Here is a 27,695-nt window from a genome sequence, read left to right as displayed (position 1 = left end):
ACCTCTCATCTCCTGAAGGCACCAAACTCCTGCTGGGATATGGTTCCGCTGGGATTCCTTCCCTGGTATCTCACCTACTCGTCACATCAGCCTTGGCAGTGAGTGGAAGGTCTGGGGGGGATTCAGGGGCAGCCCAAAGATGGAGAGAGGCTACAGGTTAAATTATTTTTTTATATCTCCCCAGCAACAGCTTTGGAAGCACCTCAGGACGTTTTACTATGTTAAATGCAAGTTGTTGTTGTTTGGACCTCGAGGAGAGCCCTGCCACATGCTCCATTGTCAGTTTTATGGCGTGCACCACAGGTGGGCACAGCCGAGAATCCCACTGTTAATCTTTCTCAGAGTCTAATTAATAAACCTCCCTCCAGATTACTAATGTTGGGCCTGTGCCAGTTACACTCAATCTGAGTTGCACAGGACATTACGGAACTGTTTATTGGGGGAGGAGGCCAACAGAAATCATCCCTATAAAAATCTAGGACCATATTCATCGGAACAGGACAGGTTAAGGGAGATCTAGTTCAAATTATGAAAGGGTTTCAGACGGTAAATACTGAGAGATTATTCCACTGGTCAGTGAGTCAGTAACAAGGGGGCATAAACTCAGGAATACGCTAAAAACATAAATAAGGATGTTAGAAGGTCCCCAAGCCAGGGGTGCAGCCACACACCTCTTGCATCTGCCTGTGCAGTCCTATTCCACCCCTGTTACAGTTGCAAGATCCTGCCGGGGAGGGCGTTTGCCTCTCGGGCCTTCTTTTTCTGTCTCCCACCATTCCAAGTGCAGGGCCCTATCAGGGGGCTGACCTACTATAGGCTTAGGCCAGGAAATTTGGGCATTCTGCTCCCTTCAGAAGCACAGCACACCTCAGGTAGGCTGCTCCCGTCTGGTACCTGACGGGGGTGAAAGAGGAAAATCACCCTTCTATCCCTAATTGTCAGTATAACCTCTCGTAATTGTTATTATCCCAGGGAATAAAGCCACTCCTTCAACAGCTCATCTACAATCTACCCTATCAGGGACTCTACCCACCCATTTAATCTGCTGAAGGAAATAACTCTGCAAAGTTTCTCGAGAGTTTCTCTCCGATCCCAAAACAAAATCAATAAACTTCCATAATACCCATCTAATTCCACATCCTATATCATTCATCCCTGATCAGTTCCCTCCCTTCCCTGACATTCCCATGATTCCAGCAGCTCAGGGACCCATCATGTTCCACAGAGCATTTGATCACCTCTCTCCATACGTATCCATCTAACCCTCAGTCCCATTCCTACCACGATATCCATCTCCCCTTTATAGTTAAGATTAGATATTCCTGGGCCCCTGGTGCTAGACAGAAGCAGTCCACCTGGAGTGTGCTGTTTTGAGGAGAGACTCACAGAACAACTTGCTTTCGTTGGAGGGAAGAAGATTGCACAGGAACATTATCCAGAAAATAACATTTTGGGGTACAGTGTCTGAGTAATCTGAGACATGACAAGTGTAGCATGCTTGGGAGGAACAAAGTGACTTTGGGTCTACAGTTCCCAAAGCTCTTCACTACTGGGGTTTTTTTTTCTACTGTCATTTCTGGGTTTGTTGCAGGCTAATTGATAGAGATTGATTGCCCCAAGTTTTAGACTCATCCTGATCTCTTTTCAAGAGTTAGTTTAGCTTGGTGGTAGAACTCTCGCCTCTGAGTCAGAAGGTTGTAGGTTCACCTCCCACTCCAGATAGTTAAGCACATACTTCAGAGCAGTGCTGAGGGAGTGCTGCACTGTCAGAGGTGCCAACTTTTGGCTAAGACGTTAAACAGAGGCCCAGTCTCCTTGTTCAGATAGCCATAAAAAATCCCATGCATCATTCAAAGAAGAGCAGGCTCTTCTCCCAGTTTCCTGGCCAACATTCCTCCCTCAATCTGATCATTCACCTACTGTTAGGGGGACCTTGCTGTGCATAAAATGGCTGCTGCATTTATCTACATAATATTTATCCTCCAACACCACTAAAAAAACAAATTATCTGGTCATTATCACATTGCTGTTTATCGGAGCTTGTTGTACGCAAATTAGCTGCTGCGGTTCCTACATTACAACTTCAACATACTTCATTGGCTATGTAAGCGCTTTGGGACGGTGTGAGGATGTAAAAGGTGCTATATAAATGCAGGTTTTTTTTCTCTGAACCCTCTCAAAGCATCGATGTTGTACAGGTGTAAATCAGTGTGTTGAACTGCCTTGTGTCATGTGATCCTTTTTAATTCGTAAGAATTTTTTTTTATCCTTGCAATGTGAACTCATCTTTTTGTCTATATTTATCTTTATTGTTACATTGAAGTTTGTCTTTCTCATCACAATTTGCGTGCTTTCAATATATATAAAAAAATCTTCCTGTACATTTGCAGAATCTTAACATATATATTTTAAATAGTAGTTATCAGATAAATCTCAACAGATTTAAATTATCCACGTTTAGCAACCTTCTGGATGTCACAATCACCCACACCCTGACCTGCTTTTTTCTCTTAAAGTTTTTAAAAATCTTAAGCTGTCTTGGAAAATAATATATTTACTAAATTGAACTTTACTTTGCATGGCCTCTGCGATGCCTCGTCCTGCCATCACTGTCCTGCTAGTGGTTCCGTTTTTGTCAGGCCTCAGGATGTCCCCTCTCATTCCTGGTCACAGCTCTAGACCATCCCGCTTGCTCTAGGCCGCCCCATTTGCTCTTGGACGGCCTGCTGATGCCTCCATCTTGCTGCTGGTTGCAGTCTCGATGGGCCCGAGGGGGCCCCGCTCCTGCTCGGAGTTGGCCTGCTTACTTTTTGACGGGCTCCCACGATATACAAATACAGCACATAGAATAATATACTAGTTGATCTCCCATGACACTACACATGGAGAGACAAGTGCGAATGGAGTATTCAGGTCAAACAGCGTTAGAGGGCAGAGGATTAATTAGACCAAGGAGAGGGAAAGGGAAGGAGGCAGCTGGGAGGGGGAGAGGAGGGGAGTGGGGAGAGGTGGGAGTAAGAGTGAGGGCAAGGGGGAATAAGCAGGCAAGAGCAGCACCGACACAGCGAACCAGGTGATTCCTGACTGCCAGAAACAGGTTGCATAGGTGGCCGCAGATTGTGGACCTTCATGGGGGGTGGGCACCAGTGAATATTTGCTTTGTATGGAGGGGGGGGGCTCATCCTCACTGTGGGGAATGGCTGTACCATTTAATCTATTGCGGTGCCCCAAGGGTCTATAAGGTCAGTTGCGAGAAAGTTGGAACAAAATAAGCTGTCCAAACCTCTACAGTTTCAGCCACTGATTCTGAGATATGCAGTTGCAACAAGGGCACTGCTGCAGAACCACCGGGAGGCCATGGTGTAGCACTGCATGAACTCAATGTTCCCTGCTGCTTTTCAACCTAACGTTACATGACCTATTTAATATTGAAAACGCTGTAAGTGCCACCTACGGTTATGTGGCCACATTTAAAACTGATTTTCCAAAAGCAAGTGCCCGACATGTGAGTTTTTGAAATGGAATGTTGCAAGCCAGTCACCAATTTTTATATAAAATTGATAGCGATGGAGAGTGACATCATATAAACACAGCACATAGAAATATAAAATAGAATTACAGTAACAGAGAGTGAAGGGTCTGAGACATAAATATGAATACAAACACAGCACATATAATATAATGACCCAGATTTTACTGTGAAAATAACGGTAAGACTAACAGCGCTCAGTTATTTATGCGCAACTTCAGGCGAGGGCAGACGCGCAGTTAAACGCAAAAATCCGCAAGTTGCTGTCCGAGATGTGCCACTCCGCCGTAAGCTCTGCGAAAGCAGCATCGCGTCGTCTGGCTTCCCATTCAAGCTCTTTCCCGCTTGCTCAAAGTGTAGATACGGACTAAACTCACCACAAAAAGTTAAGTCTTGTCCATTCCAGTCTAAGTACCCTTTTAACGATGTGATAAGTCTTAATGACGGCAAACAACCTCTCTGGCACTGAAAATTAACTTTTACAAATATGGAGTCTCATTCCTTCAGCTTTTAATTATTGTTAGAGATTTCTTATACAATTAAATAATTTTTTTTAACTTTTCCTTTCTGTCTCTTTTATCTCTCTCACTTAATCCAATCTTCCTTCCCCTCTCTTTTTATTTCACTTTCTCTACCTGATTTGACATTGAATTCACTATTCCAACTAACACTTCCTGGTTCAGACTCTGCGTTGCTCATTAACGATTCTCCAGTCTGTTTGGTTAAGGAGACACACAGTTGCTGGCCCTGTTCACACATGTCCCAGATGTCCTGTAGAGTGTGCTGCACTCCTGCTGACAGTAACTTACTGTCATGCAAAACTCCATGGAAAGTCTGTGGGCGAGTGCAAGTCTAACATAGGCTGGCACCATTTTTCGCCACTCACAGCAAGATCTGACCCAATATTATTAATATAAGATGCAATAATGGAGAGGGAAGTGTCTAGCTATAAATATATTGAGCCAGATCTTGCTGGAGCAGGGCATCTCGCAGCGTGCCCCGTTAGTAAGACTTTTTCCCTCACCCTTCAGCTCAACAATGTTTTGCGCCATAACTTGCTGGAAGTGCGAGCTGATAATGGGGCAGCGAAGGCAACAGGGCATCTGGGACCTCAGTGCACGATGGGATCAACTGTGTGTCTCCTTAATCAGTCAGATTGAAGAATCGTTAATGAGCAGCGCAGAGTCTGAACCAGGAAGTGTAGGTGAATTCAATGTCAAATCAGGTACAGAAAGTGAAATAAAGAAGGGGTAAGAAAGACTGGATTAAGAGAGAGAGAAAAAACAGAAAGAAAAAGTAAAAATTTTTTAAATTTAATTTTAAAAAAAAATCTCCAACAGCAATTAAATTCTGAAGGAATGAGACTCCACACTTGTAATAGTTAATTTTCAGTGCCAGAGAGGTTGTTTGGCCGTCATTAGGACTTGCCGTGCTGTTAAAATGGGTACTTAGGCTGAAAAGGACAAGCCCTAACTTTCTGCGGCGAGTTTAGTTCATATCTGCCACACAAACAGGTAACTTCACGCCATTCAATGTATTTGAACGGTGAGTCAGACGGCGAGGTGGCCGTTTCTGCAAAGCTGATGCGTCTCAGACAGCAACTTCTGGGTTTCCGTGTTTAACTGCGCATCTGCCCTCACCTGAAGTTGCTGTGCAATTTATGCATAAATAACGGAGAGTGCTGTTAGCCTCACTGTTATTTTCACAGCAAGTTCTGGCCCAATGTATAAACACAGCACATATAATATAACATACATTAATGGAGAGTGAAGGGTCTGAGACACAAATATAATACACAAACACAGCACATATAATTACAGTGAGGGACAGTGAATGGTCTGAGATAAATATAATACACAACATAACATACCAATATATAATAGGAATATAGCACTAAATACATATACAAGTATGAAAAGTGAAGGGGGCTGAGTGTAGGTAACGAATGAGACTGAAACAAACGTACAATTATAAATGCTGCAGAAGATTTGAATCTAATAAATATATATAAATACAGCACTAAATATAATAAAGTGAGAAAATTGAAAAGGTGCGCAGTGGGTTTGAGATGTAAATATAAATAAATATGGAAACATTAAAGGTTTGAGTTCAGACCCACAATTCATTTGAGACTATAGTAAATAAAATTATGTCAATAAATGCAGCACATCCTAAATTATATGTAAATGTAAAACAAATGTAATAGAACGAACATAAATGCAGCAGAAATAAAATGTTCAAATAATAGAAAATGAAAGGCTTAGTGCAGGTACACAATGGATCTAAGACATAAATATATATATATATATATATATATATATATAAATACAACATGTTTATCTCCATGTACCTTATTAACAATCCTAGGTCTGTGCACCCTGGCCCAACTATCTCTGCTTCATCTGGAGACCACACTTGGCCTTTAACCCCATGTGCAGCGCCACAGAAGATCGATTAGTTGATTAAAAAAAGGTCGGACCTCCAAATAAATAGTTTGTAGTAAATCCAAAACAGAACCCTGCCCTGCCATCGTAACATTGCCGGAAACCCGATCTACGCCACATGTCCGGCGAAATTACGGGGGCAGAGCGGGAGCTGCTCCGAGGAAATCCTGGCCCCTGTAATTGCTTGTCTTTGCACATCACTGGTCTATAGTCGAGACGTTCTTACATTGTGAGCTTTGTGGGGACTGTCGACTTTTTGTATTTGAAGCTGCTGATCAGCATTTGCTTGTTTCCTAGGTTGACCTGCACATAAACAGGACGGAGCGCGCAATGATCTGAATGAGCTACTGTGAAGATCGGCGGGGGATATGATGGGTGGTATTGTTCTGTGCACTCATGCCTGGTTAGAACTGGGCAGCAATGGCTCAAATTGTGTTTTCATTACAACCCTCAACAGATATGAAGCCATCAGCATTGTCGGGCCTTTCAACCTCTGTGTCTGGATTTGACTCTAATCCAGGGTTCAAAGGTGAAAGGCCCATGTCAGCCTGTGCCTTTCCTGCTTCAACCGGATCCCAATTAAAGTACCTTGAGGGTTTGCTGTCATCCTTGGAAGAGGTCTCTGGTAGGCTTGGTAATGGCACTCTGTCTCGGGCCTTTGCAGCTGCTTCTTCTGCTACCAGTTGTGGGTTTCTCGTTGCTACCCTGAGGAACAAAAGTGAAAGAACAGATGTTATTTCACAGAAAGAGAATTTCTTATACTCAGGAGTCAAGAGTCCTGCCCTTGCTGATTTGGGTTGAGATGTATCTCCAGTAGTTGGGATGAAGGTCCCCTCACTCAAATGAATGATTAGACTGAAGTTCAGCAACTTTAAATCCTTACCTAACCTGGAAGCACTGAGGTAACATGACCAGAATGCCCCCCAATTCCTTTTGTGATGTGCCCTCATAGAAAGCAGGAGAGAAATCAGTGCAGATCAGGATAGAATTCCAGCACAGCGCTGGAATACAAAGGAACAAAGGCTCAGATTATGCAATATGGTGAGGGAGGGGGGCAGCGCGTGAGGGAGGGGGGCGGCCCGTGAGGGAGATAGTGGCGCGTGAAGGAAGGAGGGGGCGTGAGGAGGGGCTACGCGAGGGAGGGGGGCGCGAGGGAGGGTGATGGGAGTGAATGAGTAATGAGTGTGAGTGAGTGAATAATGTGTGTGTGAGTGATGAGTGTGTGAGTGAGTGCTGAGTGTGTGTGAGTGATGAGTGTGTGAGTGAGTGCTGAGTGTGTGTGAGTGAGTGAGTGATGAGTGTGAGTGAGTGCTGAGTGTGTGAGTGAGTGATGAGTGTGAGTGAGTGATGAGTGTGAGTGAAGAGTGTGAGTGAGTGATGAGTGTTTTCTTTTTTATTAGTTCATGGGATGTGGGCGTCGTTGGCAAAGCCAGCATTTATTGCCCATCCCTAATTGCCCTTGAGAAGGTGGTGGTGAGCCGCCTTCTTGAACCGCTGCAGTCCGTGTGGTGACGGTTCTCCCACAGTGCTGTTAGGAAGGGAGTTCCAGGATTTTGACCCAGCGACGATGAAGGAATGGCGATATATTTCCAAGTCGGGATGGTGTGTGACTTGGAGGGGAACGTGCAGGTGGTGTTGTTCCCATGTGCCTGCTGCCCATGTCCTTCTAGGTGGTAGAGGTCGCGGGTTTGGGAGGTACTGTCGAAGAAGCCTTGGCAAGTTGCTGCAGTGCATCCTGTGGATGGTACACACTGCAGCCACAGTGCGCCGGTGGTGAAGGGAGTGAATGTTTAGGGCGGTGGATGGGGTGTCAATCAAGCGGGCTGCTTTGTCCTGGATGGTGTCGAGCTTCTTGAGTGTTGTTGGAGCTGCACTCATCCAGGCAAGTGGAGAGTATTCCATCACACTCCTGACTTGTGCCTTGTAGATGGTGGAAAGGCTTTGGGGAGTCAGGAGGTGAGTCACTCGCCACAGAATACCCAGCCTCTGAACAGCTCTTGTAGCCACAGTATTTATGTGGCTGGTCCAGTTAAGTTTCTGGTCAATGGTGACCCCCAGGATGTTGATGGTGGGGGTTTTGGCGATGGTAATGCCGTTGAATGTCAAGGGGAGGTGGTTAGACTCTCTCTTGTTGGAGATGGTCATTGCCTGGCACTTATCTGGCGTGAATGTTACTCGCCACTTATCAGCCCAAGCCTGGATGTTGTCCAGGTCTTGCTGCATGCGGGCTCGGACTGCTTCATTATCTGAGGGGTTGCGAATGGAACTGGACACTGTGCAATCATCAGTGAATATCCCATTTCTGACCTTATGATGGAGGGAAGGTCATTGATGAAGCAGCTGAAGATGGTTGGGCCTAGGATACTGCCCTGAGGAACTCCTGCAGCAATGTCCTGGGGCTGAGATGATTGGCCTCCAACAACCACTACCATCTTCCTTTGTGCTAGGTATGACTCCAGCCACTGGAGAGTTTTCCCCCTGATTCCCATTGACTTCAATTTTACTAGGGCTCCTTGGTGCCACACTCGGTCAAATGCTGCCTTGATGTCAAGGGCAGTCACTCTCACCTCACCTCTGGAATTCAGCTCTTTTGTCCATGTTTGGACCAAGGCTGTAATGAGGTCTGGAGACGAGTGGTCCTAGCAGAACCCAAACTGAGCATCGGTGAGCAAGTTATTGGTGAGTAAGTGCCGCTTGATAGCACTGTCGACGACACCTTCCATCACTTTGCTGATGATTGAGAGTAGACTGATGGGGTGGTGATTGGCTGGATTGGATTTGTCCTGCTTTTTGTGGACAGGACATACCTGGGCAATTTTCCACATTGTTGTGTAGATGCCAGTGTTGTAGCTGTACTGGAACAGTTTGGCTTGAGGCACGGCTAGTTCTGGAACACAAGTCTTCAGCACTACAGCCGGGATGTTGTTGGGGCCCATAGCCTTTGCTGTATCCAGTGCACTCAGCCGTTTCTTGATATCACTTGGAGTGAATCGAATTGGCTGAAGACTGGCTTCTGTGATGGTGGGAATATCGGGAGGAGGCCGAGATGTGTCATCCACTCAGCAGTTCTAGCTGAAGATGGTTGCAAACGCTTCAGCCTTGTACTTTTGCACTCACGTGCTGGACTCCGCCATCATTGAGGATAGGGATGTTCACGGAGCCTCGTCCTCCCATTAGTTCTTTAATTGTCCACACCATTCACGACTGGATGTGGCAGGACTGCAGAGCTTTGATCTGATCCGTTGGTTGTGGAATTGCTTAGCTCTGTCTATAGCATGTTGCTTCCGCTGTTTAGCATGCATGTAGTCCTGAGTTGTAGCTTCACCAGGTTGGCACCAAATTTTTAGGTACGCCTGGTGCTGCTCCTGGCATGCCCTTCGACACTCCTCATTGAACTAGGGTTGATCCCCTGGCTTGTTGGTAATGGTAGAGTGAGGAATATGCCGGGCCATGAGGTTACAGATTGTGCTGGAATACAATTCTGCTGCTGCTGATGGCCCACTGCACCTCATTGATGCCCAGTTTTGAGCTGCTAGATCTGTCCTGAATCTATCCCATTTAGCACGGTGGTAGTGCCACACAACACGTTGGATGGTGTCCTCATTGCGAAGACGGGGCTTCATCTCCACAAGGACTGTGCGGTGGTCACTCCTACCAATACTGGCATCGACAGATGCATCTGCGACAGGTAGATTGGTGTGGACGAGGTCAAGTTGGTTTTTCCCTCATGTTGGTTCGCTCACCACCTGCCGCAGGCCCAGTCTGTCAGCTATGTCCTTCAGGACTCGGCCAGCTCGATCAGTAGTGGTGCTACCGAGCCACTTTTGGTGATGGACATTGAAGTCCCCCACCCAGAGTACATTCAGTGCCCTTGCTACCCTCAGTGCTTCCTCCAAGTGGTGTTCAACATGGAGGAGGACTGGTTCATCAGTTGAGGGAGGATGGTAGGTGGTAATCAGCAGGAGGTTTCCTTGCCCATGTTTGACCTGATGCCATGAGATTTCATGGGGTCCAGAGTCAATGTTGAGGACTCCCAGGGCCACTCCGTCCTGACTGTATATCACTGTACCGCCACCTCTGGTGGGTCTGTCCTGCCGGTGGGAGAGGACATACCCAGGGATGGTGATGGAAGAGTCTGGGACGTGACTGAAAGATATGATTCTGTGAGTATGGCTATGTCAGGCTGTTGCTTGACTAGTCTGTGGGACAGCTCTCCCAATTTTGACACAAGTCCCCAATGAGTGAGTGAGTGATGAGTGTGAGTGAGTGAGTGATGAGTGTGAGTGAGTGGTGAGTGTCTGAGTGGTGGGTGAGTGAGTGATGAGTGTGAGTGAGTGGTGAGTGTCTGAGTGGTGGGTGAGTGAGTGATGAGTGTGAGTGAGTGGTGAGTGTCTGAGTGGTGGGTGAGTGAGTGATGAGTGTGAGTGAGTGGTGAGTGTCTGAGTGGTGGGTGAGTGAGTGATGAGTGTGAGTGAGTGGTGAGTGTCTGAGTGGTGGGTGAGTGAGTGATGAGTGTGTGTGAGTGATGAGTGTGTGAGTGAGTGATGTGTGTGAGTGATGAGTGTGAGTGAGTGATGTGTGTGAGTGATGAGTGTGTGAGTGAGTGATGGGCTTGACAGAGTGAGTGAGTTTCATGAACATTTTGTTGAACTTTAAAGTACAGATTTTGGAAATATTTTGTGACCTTTATAACTGAAAGAAACTACAACTTCCTATGGATGGGTTTGTGACTGAGATTTTGAGAGATAGAGAAGTTAAAGTAGTAACAAGTTAACTTTACAATGAAGCTGTACACAAGTATGGTGTTGAAACCCTGGTTCAAACAATACCATCAAATATGAGCACCAATATGGAAACTAATTGATGACAATATAATCTGGAACAGTGCATTAAAATAATGGATTTGGTTAAGGGAACACCTGGGAAGAATTTGGAGGATTGGGTTAAGTCAGTCCATCGGGAGTGATGCATTTATGGAACAGCAGTGCCTTGTGTCTTTTTATGGGATGTCAAAATTGTACAGAAATTTTGATCAAACTGGGACCCTTGGCAGTAAAGGCCACAATAGGGAGGTCTGGACCCAATTGAAAACGGTGGAATTTACATGGAAAAGTGGACAGGGCAGATTTTCCAACCCCGTCCCCCACGCCAAAGCTGGACAGTGTAAGATTAAAGAACAGCAGCGCTACACCTAAAGTGTGTTGCCATGATGATGAAAGTCTTATGTCACTGAAATGAGTTGGAACCATAGTGGCAGGATTTTTGTGATTTTTGAGACTTTTATCCTTTAATTTTAGGGCAAACAGGACCACTGAATCCAGCAAAAATAACCTGAAATGGTTTTGCTAACTCATATGAGTTTGGAGAATTGTGGAGGTAGCTTAATCAGAGACCAAATAACCCTGTGGGATAAGATCAGTTCAGGCCAGAGAGAGAGTACTCAGAGTGACTGATTTGATATTGTAAAGAGCTGCGGGTGTTTAGAGTGATGTGGAGATGCCGGTGATGGACTGGGGTTGACAATTGTAAACAATTTTACAACACCAAGTTATAGTCCAGCAATTTTATTTTAAATTCACAAGCTTTCGGAGGCTACCTCCTTCCTCAGGTGAACGGTGCTGGTCGGGGATTGGTTGGTGTTTTTATCCCCATCAGCCACAGTCACCTGGTTTACTGGGATGTCATTCATCTTTTCTGACAAAACAGTTGTTTTTCAGTCCCAATTCTTGCCTCCCTTCTCGCTGCTGTTTCTGGGCCTAGAGCAAACGGAAAGAACTTCACGCCGTTCACCTGAGGAAGGAGGTAGCCTCCGAAAGCTTGTGAATTTAAAATAAAATTGCTGGACTATAACTTGGTGTTGTAAAATTGTTTACAGGTGTTTAGAGTGGCAGAAATCAATGGGTTCCAATTGGAAAACCTTCCGGTGAGTGGAGAAGTGGAATTAGATGCAGAATCTGGACACCGCTGTCCGAGCTTTGCCGCTCCTCCGTACACTCCACGCAAATGGCACCTCTCTGTCTGGCTCCCCATTCAAATATATTGAATGGCGTGAAGTTCTTTCCGTTTGCTCTAGGCCCAGAAACAGCAGCAAGAAGGGAGGCAAGAATTGGGACTGAAAAACAACTGTTTTGTCAGAAAAGATGAATGACATCCCAGTAAACCAGGTGAGTGTGGCTGATGGGGATAAAAACACCAACCAATCCCCGACCAACACCGGGAAAATACTGCACCCGACGTGGGAAATACTTCAGCAAGAGCCTCGCAAATCACCCGCAAATCACCCGCAAATCACCCGCAGCCTCGCAAATCACCCGCAAATCACCCGCAAATCACCCGCAGCCTCGCAAATCACCCGCAAATCACCCACAGCCTCGCAAATCACCCGCAAATCACCCGCAAATCACCCACAGCCCCGCAAATCACCCGCAGCCTCGCAAATCACCCGCAAATCACCCACAGCCTCGCAAATCACCCGCAAATCACCCGCAAATCACCCACAGCCTCGCAAATCACCCGCAAATCACCCACAGCCTCGCAAATCACCCGCAAATCACCCGCAAATCACCCGCAGACCCGCAAATCACCCGCAGCCTCGCAAATCACCCGCAAATCACCCGCAGCCCCGCAAATCACCCGCAAATCACCCGCAAATCACCTGCAAATCACCCGCAAATCACCCGCAGCCCCACAAATCACCCGCAGCCCCGCAAATCACCCGCAGCCTCGCAAATCACCCACAGCCCCGCAAATCACCCGCAAATCACCCACAGCCCCGCAAATCACCCGCAGCCTCGCAAATCACCCGCAAATCACCCACAGCCCCGCAAATCACCCGCAGCCTCGCAAATCACCCGCAAATCACCCGCAGCCTCGCAAATCACCCGCAAATCACCCGCAGCCCCGCAAATCACCCGCAAATCACCCACAGCCTCGCAAATCACCCACAGCCCCGCAAATCACCCGCAAATCACCCGCAGCCTTGCAAATCACCCGCAAATCACCCGCAGCCCCGCAAATCACCCGCAAATCACCCGCAGCCTCGCAAATCACCCACAGCCCCGCAAATCACCCGCAAATCACCCGCAGCCTCGCAAATCACCCACAAATCACCCGCAGCCTCGCAAATCACCCGCAGCCTCGCAAATCACCCGCAGCCTCGCAAATCACCTGCAGCCCCGCAAATCACCCGCAGCCTCGCAAATCACCCGCAAATCACCCGCAGCCCCGCAAATCACCCGCAAATCACCCGCAGCCTCGCAAATCACCCGCAGCCCCGCAAATCACCCGCAGCCTCGCAAATCACCCGCAGCCCCGCAAATCACCCACAGCCCCGCAAATCACCCGCAAATCACCCGCAGCCTCGCAAATCACCCACAAATCACCCGCAGCCTCGCAAATCACCCGCAGCCTCGCAAATCACCCGCAGCCTCGCAAATCACCTGCAGCCCCGCAAATCACCCGCAGCCTCGCAAATCACCCGCAAATCACCCGCAGCCCCGCAAATCACCCGCAAATCGCCCGCAGCCCCGCAAATCACCCACAGCCCCGCAAATCGCCCGCAGCCCCGCAAATCACCCGCAGCCTCGCAAATCACCTGCAAATCGCCCGCAGCCCCGCAAATCACCCGCAAATCACCCACAGCCTCGCAAATCACCCGCAGCCTCGCAAATCACCTGCAAATCGCCCGCAGCCCCGCAAATCACCCGCAAATCACCCACAGCCTCGCAAATCACCCACAGCCCCGCAAATCACCCGCAAATCACCCACAGCCTCGCAAATCACCCACAGCCCCGCAAATCACCTGCAAATCGCCCGCAGCCCCGCAAATCACCCGCAAATCACCCACAGCCTCGCAAATCACCCGCAGCCCCGCAAATCACCTGCAGCCTCGCAAATCACCCACAGCCCCGCAAATCACCCGCAAATCACCCACAGCCTCGCAAATCACCCATGGCCTCGCAAATCACCCGCAAATCGCCCGCAGCCTCGCAAATCACCCGCAAATCACCCGCAGCCTCGCAAATCACCCGCAAATCGCCCGCAGCCTCGCAAATCACCCGCAAATCACCCGCAGCCTCGCAAATCACCCGCAAATCACCCGCAGCCTCGCAAATCACCCGCAAATCGCCCGCAGCCTCGCAAATCACCCGCAAATCACCCGCAGCCTCGCAAATCACCTGCAAATCGCCCGCAGCCCCGCAAATCACCCGCAAATAACCCGCAGCCTCGCAAATCACCTGCAAATCACCCGCAGCCTCGCAAATCACCCGCAAATCACCCACAGCCTCGCAAATCACCCACAGCCCCGCAAATCACCCGCAGCCCCGCAAATCACCCGCAGCCTCGCAAATCACCCGCAAATCACCCACAGCCCCGCAAATCACCCGCAGCCTCGCAAATCACCCGCAAATCACCCACAGCCCCGCAAATCACCCACAGCCCCGCAAATCACCCGCAAATCACCCACAGCCCCGCAAATCACCCGCAAATCACCCGCAGCCTCGCAAATCACCCGCAGCCTCGCAAATCACCCGCAAATCGCCCGCAGCCCCGCAAATCACCCACAGCCTCGCAAATCACCCACAGCCCCGCAAATCACCCGCAGCCTCGCAAATCACCTGCAAATCGCCCGCAGCCCCGCAAATCACCCGCAAATCACCCACAGCCTCGCAAATCACCCACAGCCCCGCAAATCACCCGCAAATCGCCCGCAGCCCCGCAAATCACCCACAGCCCCGCAAATCACCCGCAGCCCCGCAAATCACCCACAGCCCCGCAAATCACCCACAGCCTCGCAAATCACCCGCAAATCGCCCGCAGCCCCGCAAATCACCCGCAAATCACCCGCAGCCTCGCAAATCACCCACAGCCTCGCAAATCACCTGCAAATCGCCCGCAGCCCCGCAAATCACCCGCAAATCACCCGCAAATCACCCGCAGCCTCGCAAATCACCCGCAAATCACCCGCAGCCCCGCAAATCACCCGCAAATCACCCGCAGCCTCGCAAATCACCCGCAAATCACCCGCAAATCACCCGCAGCCTCGCAAATCACCTGCAAATCGCCTGCAGCCCCGCAAATCACCCGCAAATCACCCACAGCCTCGCAAATCACCCACAGCCCCGCAAATCACCCGCAGCCTCGCAAATCACCCGCAAATCACCCACAGCCTCGCAAATCACCCGCAAATCACCCGCAGCCTCGCAAATCACCCGCAAATCACCCGCAGCCTCGCAAATCACCCGCAAATCACCCGCAGCCTCGCAAATCACCCGCAGCCTCGCAAATCACCTGCAGCCTCGCAAATCACCTGCAGCCTCGCAAATCACCCGCAAATCACCTGCAGCCTCGCAAATCACCCGCAGCCTCGCAAATCACCCGCAAATCACCCGCAGCCTCGCAAATCACCCGCAGCCCCGCAAATCACCCGCAAATCGCCCGCAGCCTCGCAAATCACCCGCAGCCCCGCAAATCACCCGCAGCCTCGCAAATCACCCGCAGCCCTGCAAATCGCCCGCAGCCTCGCAAATCACCCGCAGCCCTGCAAATCACCCGCAGCCTCGCAAACCACCTGCAAATCGCCCGCAGCCCCGCAAATCACCCGCAGCCTCGCAAATCACCCACAAATCACCCGCAGCCTCGCAAATCACCCGCAAATCACCCGCAGCCTCGCAAATCACCCGCAGCCTCGCAAATCACCCGCAGCCTCGCAAATCACCCGCAAATCACCCGCAGCCCCGCAAATCACCTGCAGCCTCGCAAATCACCCGCAAATCACCCGCAGCCTCGCAAATCACCCGCAGCCTCGCAAATCACCCGCAAATCACCCGCAGCCCCGCAAATCACCTGCAGCCTCGCAAATCACCCGCAGCCTCGCAAATCACCCGCAGCCCCGCAAATCACCCGCAGCCTCGCAAATCACCCGCAGCCCCGCAAATCACCTGCAAATCACCCGCAGCCCCGCAAATCACCCGCAGCCCCGCAAATCACCCGCAGCCTCGCAAATCACCCGCAGCCTCGCAAATCACCCGCAGCCCCGCAAATCACCCGCAGCCTCGCAAATCACCCGCAGCCTCGCAAATCACCCGCAGCCCCGCAAATCACCCGCAGCCTCGCAAATCACCCGCAGCCTCGCAAATCACCCACAGCCCCGCAAATCATCCGCAGCCCCGCAAATCACACGCAGCCTCGCAAATCACCCACAGCCCCGCAAATCACACGCAGCCTCGCAAATCACCCGCAGCTGCAAAGTGTGGACAGTCCTTCCCAGTTTTTTTTGTGAATGCAGCAAGAGTGAAATAATAGACAGTAGCTATGAGCCTTAATGAAAGGGCCATAACCCACAGACTAGTATCAACATCATGCCCACAAGGACCAGGAGATCCTACAAAAGAAGCCCAAACCTGTGATCTATGCTGATTAAATTCAGGAGGTGAAATGCCAACTACAGGCCAGTGTACAAAGCGTAAAGCACCATTGGTTACTTCCACTAACATCCAACCTATACCACAGCTCAAAACTGTGAAAGGATGCAGTTAGTGAAGTGGTGTTGGGTGTAGATGTTACTGAGAAGCCAACACCAGAGGGGAACAGAGAAACCTCAATGTTCACCGCTATCAAGGTCTCGGTTGTCTAACTGGAGAGCACAGAATCAGATTGTTAAGATAGAACATGGCCAGCGATTAATCTCTGCAGAAAGCTTTCATTTGCCCCGGCAGAAAGCAGAACATAAATGTGTGGAATCGCATGACCAAAAAAAAATGGATGGGCCGACCAAAGAGGTTGCTCAATCCCCTGGGATGTACACAAGGTGGACAAGATGTGTGTCCTGAATCAGTCTCTGCAGATACTACTGCAACAATCCCGAGGGACTGGGCAGTGGGAAGGGGGAATTGTGCTTCGAGAGAAGCTGGCTATATGAGGCAAAACCCACAAGGTTCTAAAGGGAGAGAGGGCAGAACAGAGTAAAGAGAAAGAGAGAGGATAGAGAAAGAGAGGGAGAGAGATGGTTATAGGGGAAGTGCTATTGGCTTTGCTAACTTATATCATTGTTACCAGTTACTGTTCTACTCCTTTCTCCCATCTTGCAAGGCTTCGCATTGGAAGGGTGATTTCATACGGTCGGGGTGTCTGGTGGGGGACAACACCTCTCCAGGGTAAGGATAATCTCTTAAAAGGTTTCATTTTTTTCTTATTGCAGATAACTTGTGTGTTGAGGTTGAAAGAACGAGGAAGTATTGATGTGGGCAGAAATGTTCTCACCTATAAACTGAAAGTACCCTTCATGGTTTTCTTCAAAGGGAACCGAGAAATTTCTGCACAAAACCAACAGTAGCACAAAGAATTTTTAAAAACCTTTGGTATCGACACAGAATGCGGAATGGGAGCAGATATATAGGGCTGAATTTAAGGTACACGTGGGCGTTCACGAGAAATGGTTTAAGTCAGTCAGGGTCTTTCCTGCATGCAGTTCCCCCTTTGGAACTCATTGTCCTGTACAAAAGGGGAAACATCAGCGAAACCATCTGCTGACCTTTGCCACGTTAGTTTACAAATACACAATGACGTGATCATATTGAAATGCGTCATCACGGACATGATGTCATTACAAGAATGATGTCATCGCTCTTCCAGCTCTCTCTTCCTCCCCAACTAAAACAAGTGAGAGTTGTAAAAGTTATTGATGCAGGCAGTAATCTGCGTGTCACTACACACAATGGATGTTTGATGATTAGGTTTCACCCAGTGGAATGTTGTGAGCATGTGACATTGAAACAGCAAAGACCTTCATGGCAAGAAAACTAACCCCAAACTCAATCTCAACCCCAAATCCACCTCAACCACAATCTCAGCCTCAATCCCGATCCCAACTCCAAATCCACCCTTAACCCCAACACCAAACACAACTCCAAATCCACCCTTAACCCCAACCCCAAACCCAAATCCACCCTTAACCCCAACCCCAAACCGAATCCCAAATCCACCCTAAACCCCAACTCCAAACCCAGCCCCAAATCCACCCTTAACCCCAACCACAACCCCAAATCCACCCTTAACCCCAACCACAAACCCAAACCCAAATCCACCCTTAACCCCAACCCCAAACACAACTCCAAATCCACCCTTAACCCCAACCACAACCCCAAATCCACCCTTAACCCCAACCCCAACCCTAAATCCACCCTCAAACCCAAACCCAACCCCAAATCAACCCTTAACCCCAACCCCAAACCGAATCCCAAATCCACCCTAAACCCCAACTCCAAACCCAGCCCCAAATCCACCCTTAACCCCAACCACAACCCCAAATCCACCCTTAACCCCAACCCCAACCCTAAATCCACCCTCAAACCCAAACCCAACCCCAAATCAACCCTTAACCCCAACCACAAACCCAACCCCAAATCCTCCCTTAACCCCAACCACAAACTCAGCCCCAAATCCTCCCTTAACCCCAACCACAAACCCAACCCCAAATCCACCCTTATTCCCAACCACAAACCCAATCCCAAATCCACCCTAAACCCCAACCCCAAACCGAATCCCAAATCCACCCTAAACCCCAACCCCAAACCCACCCTAAACCCCAAACCCAATCCCAAATCCACCCTTAACCCCAACCCCAACCCCAAATCCAACCAGCCCCGACAGATCTTACCTTCCTGACCGTTCCCCGGTTTTGGAAAGTTCTGGGTGATTGTTTGTTTTGGTTTGCTTAACTGAAATCATCTCATCTTTTTCCAACTGTATAAAATCTGCAATTAAGAAGCAAATTCAATGAAATACCTGCTGAAACAAAGAACTTCTATTTAAAAAATGGTTAATGTTAAACCTGTTAAAGAACATCAAACAAAATTAAAGCCTTAATATTCTCAACATCACATTACGTATTAAAACCCCACCTTTAGAGCATGCTGATGGCTCGGTGTGTAAAGGCACCGTCTGTACAGCACTGAGCCGTACATAGAAAGGCTCCTGGTTCAATCCCTGGCCTGTGCAGAGTTAGCAGAGCTCAGTTAGGTCACCAATAGGGGTGGTACACTAGGCTTAGTGCTCTGAAATCATACAGAGTTCTTGCTCCTGATCATTATCCAGTAACTTTGGCTGGACAGAGAACATTGAGTGAAGATTGGGCTTAGCTGTGACAACAACAACTTGCATTTATATAGTACCTTTAACGTAGTAAAACATCCCAAGGCGCTTCACAGGAGTGTAATCAGTCATAAAAAGCAAAATTGACGCCGAGCCAAAGAAGGAGACGTTAGGACAGGTGACCAAACGCATGGTCGAAGAGGTAGGTTTTAAGGAGCGTCTTAAAGGAGGAGAGATGGAGAGATTTTGCAAGGGAATTCCAGAGCTTATGGCCTAGACGGCTGATGGCACAGCCACCAATGGTGGAGGAAAGCAAGTGGGAGATACACAAGAGGCCAGAGTTGGAGGAGCGCGGAGAACTCGGAGGCATCTGACACTCATTGTCTAAACTTATGCATTAGGAATGGCCCCTTGGATGAGGTACTGAAGGACGGTCAGTGGCCTTGAGATTATTGTCAAATTGCTTGAAATAAAGAGTTGGACTCAGGCGGAGTGCACTGTGCTCCCTGGTCTGTTGGTACATCACATAACTCAGTAAGGTCCTTCTCCATCACCCTCTAGTGCTCCATCCCTTCGGACTTTCTCGCCCTACTACTTTCCCCAAGGTTGTTTCTTGGAGTTCCCAAGTCGCCATGTCATTCTCCTTGCACAACTGATGGCGTTTACACCCTTTGTTGTGAATCTCATTTACAACTGGGCTGAGGCAGTGCCCTTGGTTAGCACACAAACAACTGATTACAGCCTTGTGGGGGTCTGTGTGGGGTCACTACAATTGGCCTCGAGTTGCTGGTATCGGGAAGGAAAAAGAATCAGCCCGGATTCCTGCTCTTAATCACGGTTCAGTGACCCGAGAGAGTAATTTTGCGTGGAGATGGGTGATGACAGGATCCAGCTCAGCTATGAGGCCTGACGTTGTTGAATATCCTGCTGACAATTGAGCTTCCCGTTCTTGCAAAATCTGGGCACATCTTCAGCTGGTCAGGATGTCCCTTGCCGTAAAGAAGCACCCCTGACCCCAGCACAGGGGCCTGCTGCAATATGGTGTTGCTGGCTTCCAAAGTAGAAGAAGAAAGTTTGAAAATTGGTGCTTGAACCTATGAAATCAATCGCTCTGTGATCACTCAGCAACAGGTTGCGATGGCTTTTTGCCCATTTAAAAACTTTAAAGGGCCCATCCACTGCCCATAGCATTCCAGAGACCAACAGGTGTTCCTGGCATCCAAGTGTTGCTATGACGCAAATTACACAGAAATTACAGCACAGAAACAGGCCATTCGGCCCAACTGGTCTTTGCCAGTGTTTATGCTCCACACAATCCTCTTCCCTCCCTACTTCATCTCACCCTATCAACCTATCCTTCTATTCCTTTCTCCCTCGTGTGTTTATTTAGCTTCCCCTTAAATGCACCTATGCTATTCACCTCAACTACTCCTTGTGGTAGCAAGTTCCACATTCTAACCACTCTCTAGGTAAAGAAGTTTGTCCTGAATTCTTTATTAGATTCATTAGTAACTATCTTATATTTATGACCTCTACAGATGGAAATATTTTCTCTACATCTACCCTATCAAACCGTTTCATTGTTTTAAAGACCTCTATTAGGTCACCCCTCAGCCTTCTCTTTTCTAGAGAAAAGAATCCTAGCCTGCTCAGTCTTTCCTGATAGTTATAACCTCTCAGTTCTGGTATTATCCTTGTAAATCTTTTTTGCATGCATGAGAAACGTCCACTTGTGTAAGAGGCTCTCAGCATCTGTGGATCTTTGATACGATCCCCATTCTGCAAGTTTCGCCATGGCATCCAGGGGATCACTGACATTTTCCGAGTTAATGAATCGTAAAGGTGCAGCTGGAGAATTTGACAGACAAACCCACATAATTTGGCAGCATTGCCACCAGAGGGCGGGGAGAGCTGCTCAAGTTGATGCCACCAAGGATGCTGTTTTCCATCCACAAAACCATCAAAATTTACAGCACAGGAGCAGGCCATTTGGTCCACCTTGTCTGTGCTGGCTCTTTACTACAGCAATCCCAAACTGCCCTGCACCTTCCCCTGCTTCAAACATTTATCCATTTTTCCCATATAAGGCTCATTGGTCTCTGCCTCAACCACTTCCTGTGGCAAAGCATATCCAACAACTCTCTGCCTAAAGAAATTTATTTTAACCTCTCTTCTCACTCTCTTAGTGACACTTTTAAATTGATGACCCCTTGCCCATTGTGCCTTTGCAGAGCTAGCTATTCAACTGAAGCTGCAGAGTCTAATCCCATTTACGCTGCCCTTTCCCCCTAGCCTTTAAAAGCATGTACCTTGATGTAACGCACCGGCTGCTGCGGGAGCTGCAGAGCTGGGCGAAATGGGGGCATGGGCCTCTCCATCTCAATCGATCAACGAAACACGGGGTCTAAAGTCAAACTGAATCTTACCGTAAGTTCGCTCTCGTTGTTTCCCCTCTGAAATGGTCAGCTTATACGAGCCGCTGAAGTTGCCTGTCTCCTCCCCACGGTGCTCCAGCGATATGTTGAACAATATCTCATTAGAGTTGGCTCGCAGAGCAATGCAGCCCTCACCTGGGCAGCAAAACACAAAGCAGATTGTAGGAGTCAAACATGTTACAGCAAGAAGAACAGGGGCAGTGTGTATTAATCACATTAATAAGAAATATCATGTCTGTTTCCGGAAGAAGATGCTGCCAGAGTCACAGTAAAGGAAGATGTAGTTGAGATACTGGATGGGCTAAAAATTGATAAAGAAAAGATACTAGAAAGACTAGCCGTATTTAAAGCAGATAAGTTACCCGGTCCGGATAGGATGCATCCTAGGTTGCTGAGGGAAGTAAGGGTGAAAGTTGCAGAGGTACTGGCCATAATCTTCCGTAGATACAGGGATGGTGCCAGAGGACTGGAGAATTGCAAATGTTACGCCCTTGTTCAAAAAAGGGTGTAAGGATAAACCCAGCAACTACAGGCCAGTTAGTTTAACCTCAGTGGTGGGGAAACTTTTAGAAACGATAATCCGGGACAGTCACTTGGATGAGGGTGAATTGATTAGGGAAGACCAGCACGGATTTGTTAAAGGCAAATCGTGTCCAACCAACTTGATTTTGATGAGGTAACAGAGAGGGTAGATGAGGGCAATGCAGTTGATGTGATGTATATGGACTTTCAAAAGGCATTTGATGAAGTGCCGCATGGCTTATCATCAAGATTGCGGCCCATGGAATAAAGGGGACAGTAGCAACATGGATACAGAATTGGTTAAGCGACAGGAAACAGACAGTAGTGGTGAACGGTTGTTTTTTGGACTGGAAGGTGGTGTACAGTGGTGTTCCCCAGGGGTCAGTGCTGGGACCACTGCTTTTCTTGATATATGTTAATGATTTGGACTTGGGTGTACAGGGCACAATTTCAAAATTTGCAGATGACACAAAACTTGGAAGGGTAGTAAACAGTGAGGAGGATAGTAATAGATTTCAAGAGGATATAGACAGGCTGGTGGCATGGGCGGACACGTAGCAGGTGAAATTTAACGCAGAAAAGTGTGAAGTGATACATTTCGGTAGGAAGAACGAGGAGAGGCAATATAAACTAGAGGGCACAACTCTAAAAGGGGTACAGGAACAGAGAGATCTGGGGGTATATGTGCACAAATCGTTGAAGGTGTCAGGGCAGGTTGAGAAAGCGGTTAAAAAAGCATACGGGACCCTGGGCTTTATAAATAGAGGCATAGAGTACAAAAATATGGAAGTCATGATGAACCTTTATAAAACACTGGTTCGGCCACAACTGGAATATTGTGTCCAGTTCTGGGCACCGCACTTTAGGAAAGATGTGAAGGCCTTAGAGAGGGTGCAGAAGAGATTTACTAGAATGATTCCAGGGATGAGGGACTTTAGTTACGTGGATAGACTGGAGAAGCTGGGATTGTTCTCCCTGGAACAGAGAAAGTTGAGAGGAGATTTGATAGAGGTATTCAAAATCATGAAGGGTCTAGACAGAGTAGATAGAGAGAAACTGTTTCCATTGGCAGAAGGGTCAAGAACCAGAGGGCATAGAATTAAGGTGATTGGCAAAAGAGCCAAAGGTGACATGAGGAAAAACTTTTTTACACAGCGAGTGGTTATGATCTGGAATGCACTGCCTGAGGGGGTGGAGGAGGCAGATTCAATCATGGCCTTCAAAAGGGGACTGGATAAGTACTTGAAAGGAAAACAATTGCAGGGCTACGGGGATAGGGCGGGGGAGTGGGACTAGCTGGATTGCTCTTGCATAGAGCCGGCACAGACTCGATGGGCACAATGGCCTCCTTCCGTGCTGTAACCTTTCTATAATTCTATGTTTACAACCCTTCTGTGTATTACTGTTAGAATGGTGAACACTGATCAAAATCAGCAGAGATACCATCAGTAACACAGGGTGTTGGGGGAGGGGTCACTGAGTGATAGTGTGAGGGAGAGGGATTAACATCAGTAGAGATACAGTCAGTAACACAGGGCGCTGGGAGAGAGGGGTTACTGAGTGACAATGTGAGGGAGAGGGATTAACATCAGTAGAGATACAGTCAGTAACACAGGGTGCTGGGGGCAGGGGTTAGTGAGTGAGAGTGTGAGAGAGCTGGATTAACATCAATAGAGATACAGTCAGTAACACAGGGCGCTGGGAGAGAGGGGTTACTGAGTGACAATGTGAGGGAGAGGGATTAACATCAGTAGAGATACAGTCAGTAACACAGGGCGCTGGGGGAGAGGGGTTACTGAGTGACAATGTGAGGGAGCTGGATTAACATCAGTAGAGATACAGTCAGTAACACAGGGTGCTGGGGGAGAGGGGTTACTGAGTGACAGTGTGAGGGAGAGAGATTAACATCAGTAGAGATACAGTCAGTAACACAGAGTGCTGGGGGAGGGGTTAGTGAGCGTGTGAGGGAGCTGGATTAACATCAGTAGAGATACAATCAGTAACACACGCTGCTGGGGGGAGGGGTTACTGAGCCTGACAGTATATGAGTGCAAGATTAATATCAGTAAGGATACAATGGCCAATTTCCCACTGCCCTGCTACCAATTAGGGCCCACACATTGGGTGCAATACAGAGGAAAACAAGTGCTAATCCTTTGCTTCTGTACTTGTTGCAGAATGCAGTTAGTCCTTTATAGTTAGTTGGTGATGGAGACCATGATCAGCACTGTGCCACCCTTTATGGAATAGGGCTTATTTCGAAGCAGATGAGGGGAAACAGCCGCAAGCCCCTTGACAGCTGCTGAAGTCTTTTGCCTCGGCCTCTCCTGAGCCCCAACCACCTGTCTTCCTAAACACAGAATAGGAATCCCCTCACATTCAGGGGATTTTTTGATCATTTCTGCACAGAAAGGATTTGGTCTCCCATTTAAATATTGGGTTTTTAAAGCAAAGTGAATTCACACAAGTTTGTCTAAATAAAGCACTGAGATGAAAAGCTGTTAAAATACAGATGGGCTAGGCATTGAATTTGTTTCCCCCTAAGACTGAAAACAACAAGCAATTCATCAGCCTGTTACAGTAATTGATTAACGCCTCACACCCATTGTGTTGGGAAGTACCCGGTTCTGGGCGCTTGCCTGGAATAGGTCCTCTCAGCTGGTTAAGAGAGGGGGAGGTAAAACATTCGGACAGAAACATTGACAGAGTCAGGGTTTGTTAAGTAGAAAGATGCGAGGGAAAGCTTTTGCCAGGATTAAAAGGTTAGAATGGAGATATGGAAAAAGGACAGGGCTCTGGGGTTTGCACTGATTGCAGGCTTCCCCAAGTCCAGGGCTTCATTGACTGCACACACGTCGCCCTGCGGTTCCTTCACACTGTCTTCACGATTCACAGGTCTTCCACTCTACCAATGTGCAACTAGTGTATGATCACTCGCGGTGGCGCACACAGGTTCTGTGCCCGCTTTCTCAACAGCTGCCATGACGCTTTCATCTTGCGCCAATCCTCCATCCCCCCCCCCCCCCCCCACCACTCTGTGCCCTGGCACAGTAAGTGAGAGGCTGGCTGCTTGGGGACATGGGCTATCCTCGGGACACTTGGCTCACGACTCCTCTCAGAAACCCATGCTCGGCGGTGGAACAGCGCTACAGTCAGATCCACGACTCGACCAGTGTCCTCATCAAGCAGTTCATTGGAGGCCTCAAGCAATGATTCTACTGCCTGAACAGGTCTGGTGGCTTCCTGCAATACACTCCTCAAAGAGTGTCCTGTATGATAGTGGTTTACTGCATAACCTTGTTCTGCAACGGGGGCCACCAATGGACATGGACCTTCAGCATGATGAGGGAGACATACTGATGACATTGAGGATGGCGAAGAGGTGGGAGGAGTCCCACCTGCAGCCAGAACTCTGGGCAGCAGCTCACTGAACAATCCCTGCTTCCCTGCGTTATGTCCAACACCTCTCCCAGTCCTTCCATCCTCGCTTGGATCAAAATCCTGGAATTCCCTACCTAACAGCTTTGTGGGAGTACCTTCACCACACGGACTGTAGCAGTTCAAGAAGAAGGCCCACCACCACCTTCTCAAGGGCTTCAATGGGAGAGTTAAAGAAATAGAGAGATGGGCCAAATGACCTCTCTTGTCTTTAACCTTTCTTATGCTCCAGGTTACACCCTCTTTGTACAGATGCTGTAAGGTCACCTCCTGGCATCCTTGGAGTAGAAAGTGCAGAAGGAAGCTTCACTGTTTAGATGCTGAAGGGATTCGCAAAATTTCACATGTTCCCCCCACCCCGAAGATTTATTGGAGTTATTAAAGAAACCCTGGTGTGACTGTTTTAAAAAAATCCAAGGTCTCTCAAAATGGCTGCAGTCAGACACATGGCCGAGGACCGGCAGATTTGAAATTGCATTCTCAACAACTCGGCAGGCTTCGTGTCTCAGACAGGTTTCTTTAAACAATGCAGCTGCATTCTAGCCCTGAGGCAAGCTATCAACATGGCCGGCCAACACATCAAAATTCGAGCAGGAAGTGATCGCAGGACAAAAGGTGAACCATCGAGGTACATTCGGAACAATGGTAAAGCAGTTAGCGAACAGATCGATACAGGAAATGGCCATTAATGTAAATGGGCCAGAGATGGGGTCCTTTGTCTTACGTTTCGTGCTTAAATCAAACAATGAAGCAAGCTGATAAGGTATGAAAAAAACCTGTTACCAAGAGGGTATAACTGGGGCTGCCCAGTATCTCTCTCTAGCTGCTCTCTTCGCCTCCTGGCTCGGGGTCCTGCTGTCTGCTAGCAACTAAGAAGGAAGGCCATCCAGTAAACCTCGCAACCACATGTCGACGGCAGCAGCAGGCACAGGGGCCAGGCCTTTTCATCTGTTTCACCGGTGAGCATTAATTTTCTGGCCGCCACAAGACAACCTAGCATAAGTGTAAGGTTGGGGGTTAAAGGGGATATTGCTAAACTTGTGATTTTAGAATTTTCCCTCGATGTGTCCGTTTCTTTCAACCCGATAAGTGTAAGACTGTATTACATCCATAGCGATTTCTTTATCTTCTGTATTATACTGTTTACCTTGTAGTTTTAGTTTTCTTATTAATAAACATTGGTTTTCCTTGTACCAATCCACTGGTCTGTTTGTCTGTCTTTGTTACCACTCGATAAGTCCTCAGCTCAGAATCAGGAAGGGGTAAGCGATTCGCAACCGCACTGCGGGCAGGGCAGCTCAGGAAAACATAACTGGCTGACCTATTATAAGCCCGAGAAACAGTAAAAAAAGAAACCCCTTACAGAAATGGCGAGTCAGGCAGGAGCTGAGGCGAAAGTGTGTAACAAGGCAGACAGTGGTGCGGAGGAGGAATCCGCAATGGAGATAAGGTTGTCTGCCTATGTGTGCGGCAAGGAAAATATCGCGAAAAAGTGGGTGGGCGATATGTTAAAGGCCGAGCGTCCCATGGATGCAGCCATCCAGTGGACAGCAAGTAAACAGTATAAGAAAGGTATTGAGAAGGCGGTCTGGCTCTTTTGTTTTAAAAAGCAGGTCTTTGTACTAGACCATGCTGTAGCAGCGCGAGCAGCCAAGATTAAACAGTTGACCCTAGAGCTGCAGGAAAAGACAGCAGCCGAAGAGCAAGGGTTAGCAGCGCTCCAGGCAATTAGCCAAGAAAGGGCGCAGATGGCAAGGGACCACCAGGCAAAGGTAGAGCGCCTGGAATACCAGATCGCTGAGCTAAAAAGTAGTGCTAGAGGTAGAATGGAACACCTGGAATACCAGGTCAGAGAGGCGAGAGGCAGTGAGGTTAGGTTAATGGATAAGATCCACAGCCTCACGCAAGAATTAAAAGAGCAGGAGGAGAAAGTAGGCGAGGTAAAGGCAGCATATAAGCTGGCCTGCGCCCAGAGGTTTGAAGAGGCAGATCATGGCCCCTGCAGGCAAGAAATAGAACGTTTGGGCATGGCCTTAGCGAGGGCGAAGGGCATGGTATGCCTCCTTAGCCCGAAGGCGGGCCAGTCGGATTTTACTGGCAACCCAAGCAGGGAAGTCCCACAGGCAGCTCCCAGAACGACACTGGTTAGGGAACCAGAGGCTTCACGGCCATCACCCATAGCCCCGAGTTTTCAGGAGGTCTGGCAGCAAGGGGGGGTGGAGGATGAAGCATTAG

The 27,695-nt window shown here is 48.5% G+C and overlaps 1 protein-coding gene across 1 annotated transcript in view; it reads right to left on the bottom strand.

The window, feature by feature from the left end:
- Positions 1-27,695, bottom strand: part of inpp5d (inositol polyphosphate-5-phosphatase D) — a 177,977-nt gene that overhangs the window by 19,405 nt on the left and 130,877 nt on the right. The window contains exons 23-25 of the mRNA XM_067995537.1: positions 21,492-21,635; positions 18,632-18,728; positions 6,562-6,678 (exon numbers count right to left, since the gene is read on the bottom strand). Coding sequence (XP_067851638.1) covers positions 6,562-6,678; positions 18,632-18,728; positions 21,492-21,635 — 358 coding nt within the window. The remainder of the gene's footprint in view (positions 1-6,561; positions 6,679-18,631; positions 18,729-21,491; positions 21,636-27,695) is intronic.

Source organism: Heptranchias perlo, chromosome 13 (genome assembly GCF_035084215.1).
Source record: "Heptranchias perlo isolate sHepPer1 chromosome 13, sHepPer1.hap1, whole genome shotgun sequence".
Taxonomy (NCBI): Eukaryota; Metazoa; Chordata; class Chondrichthyes; order Hexanchiformes; family Hexanchidae; genus Heptranchias; species Heptranchias perlo.
The sequence above is the reverse complement of the archived record's forward strand: the minus strand, read 5'-3'. Positions and strand labels throughout refer to the sequence as shown.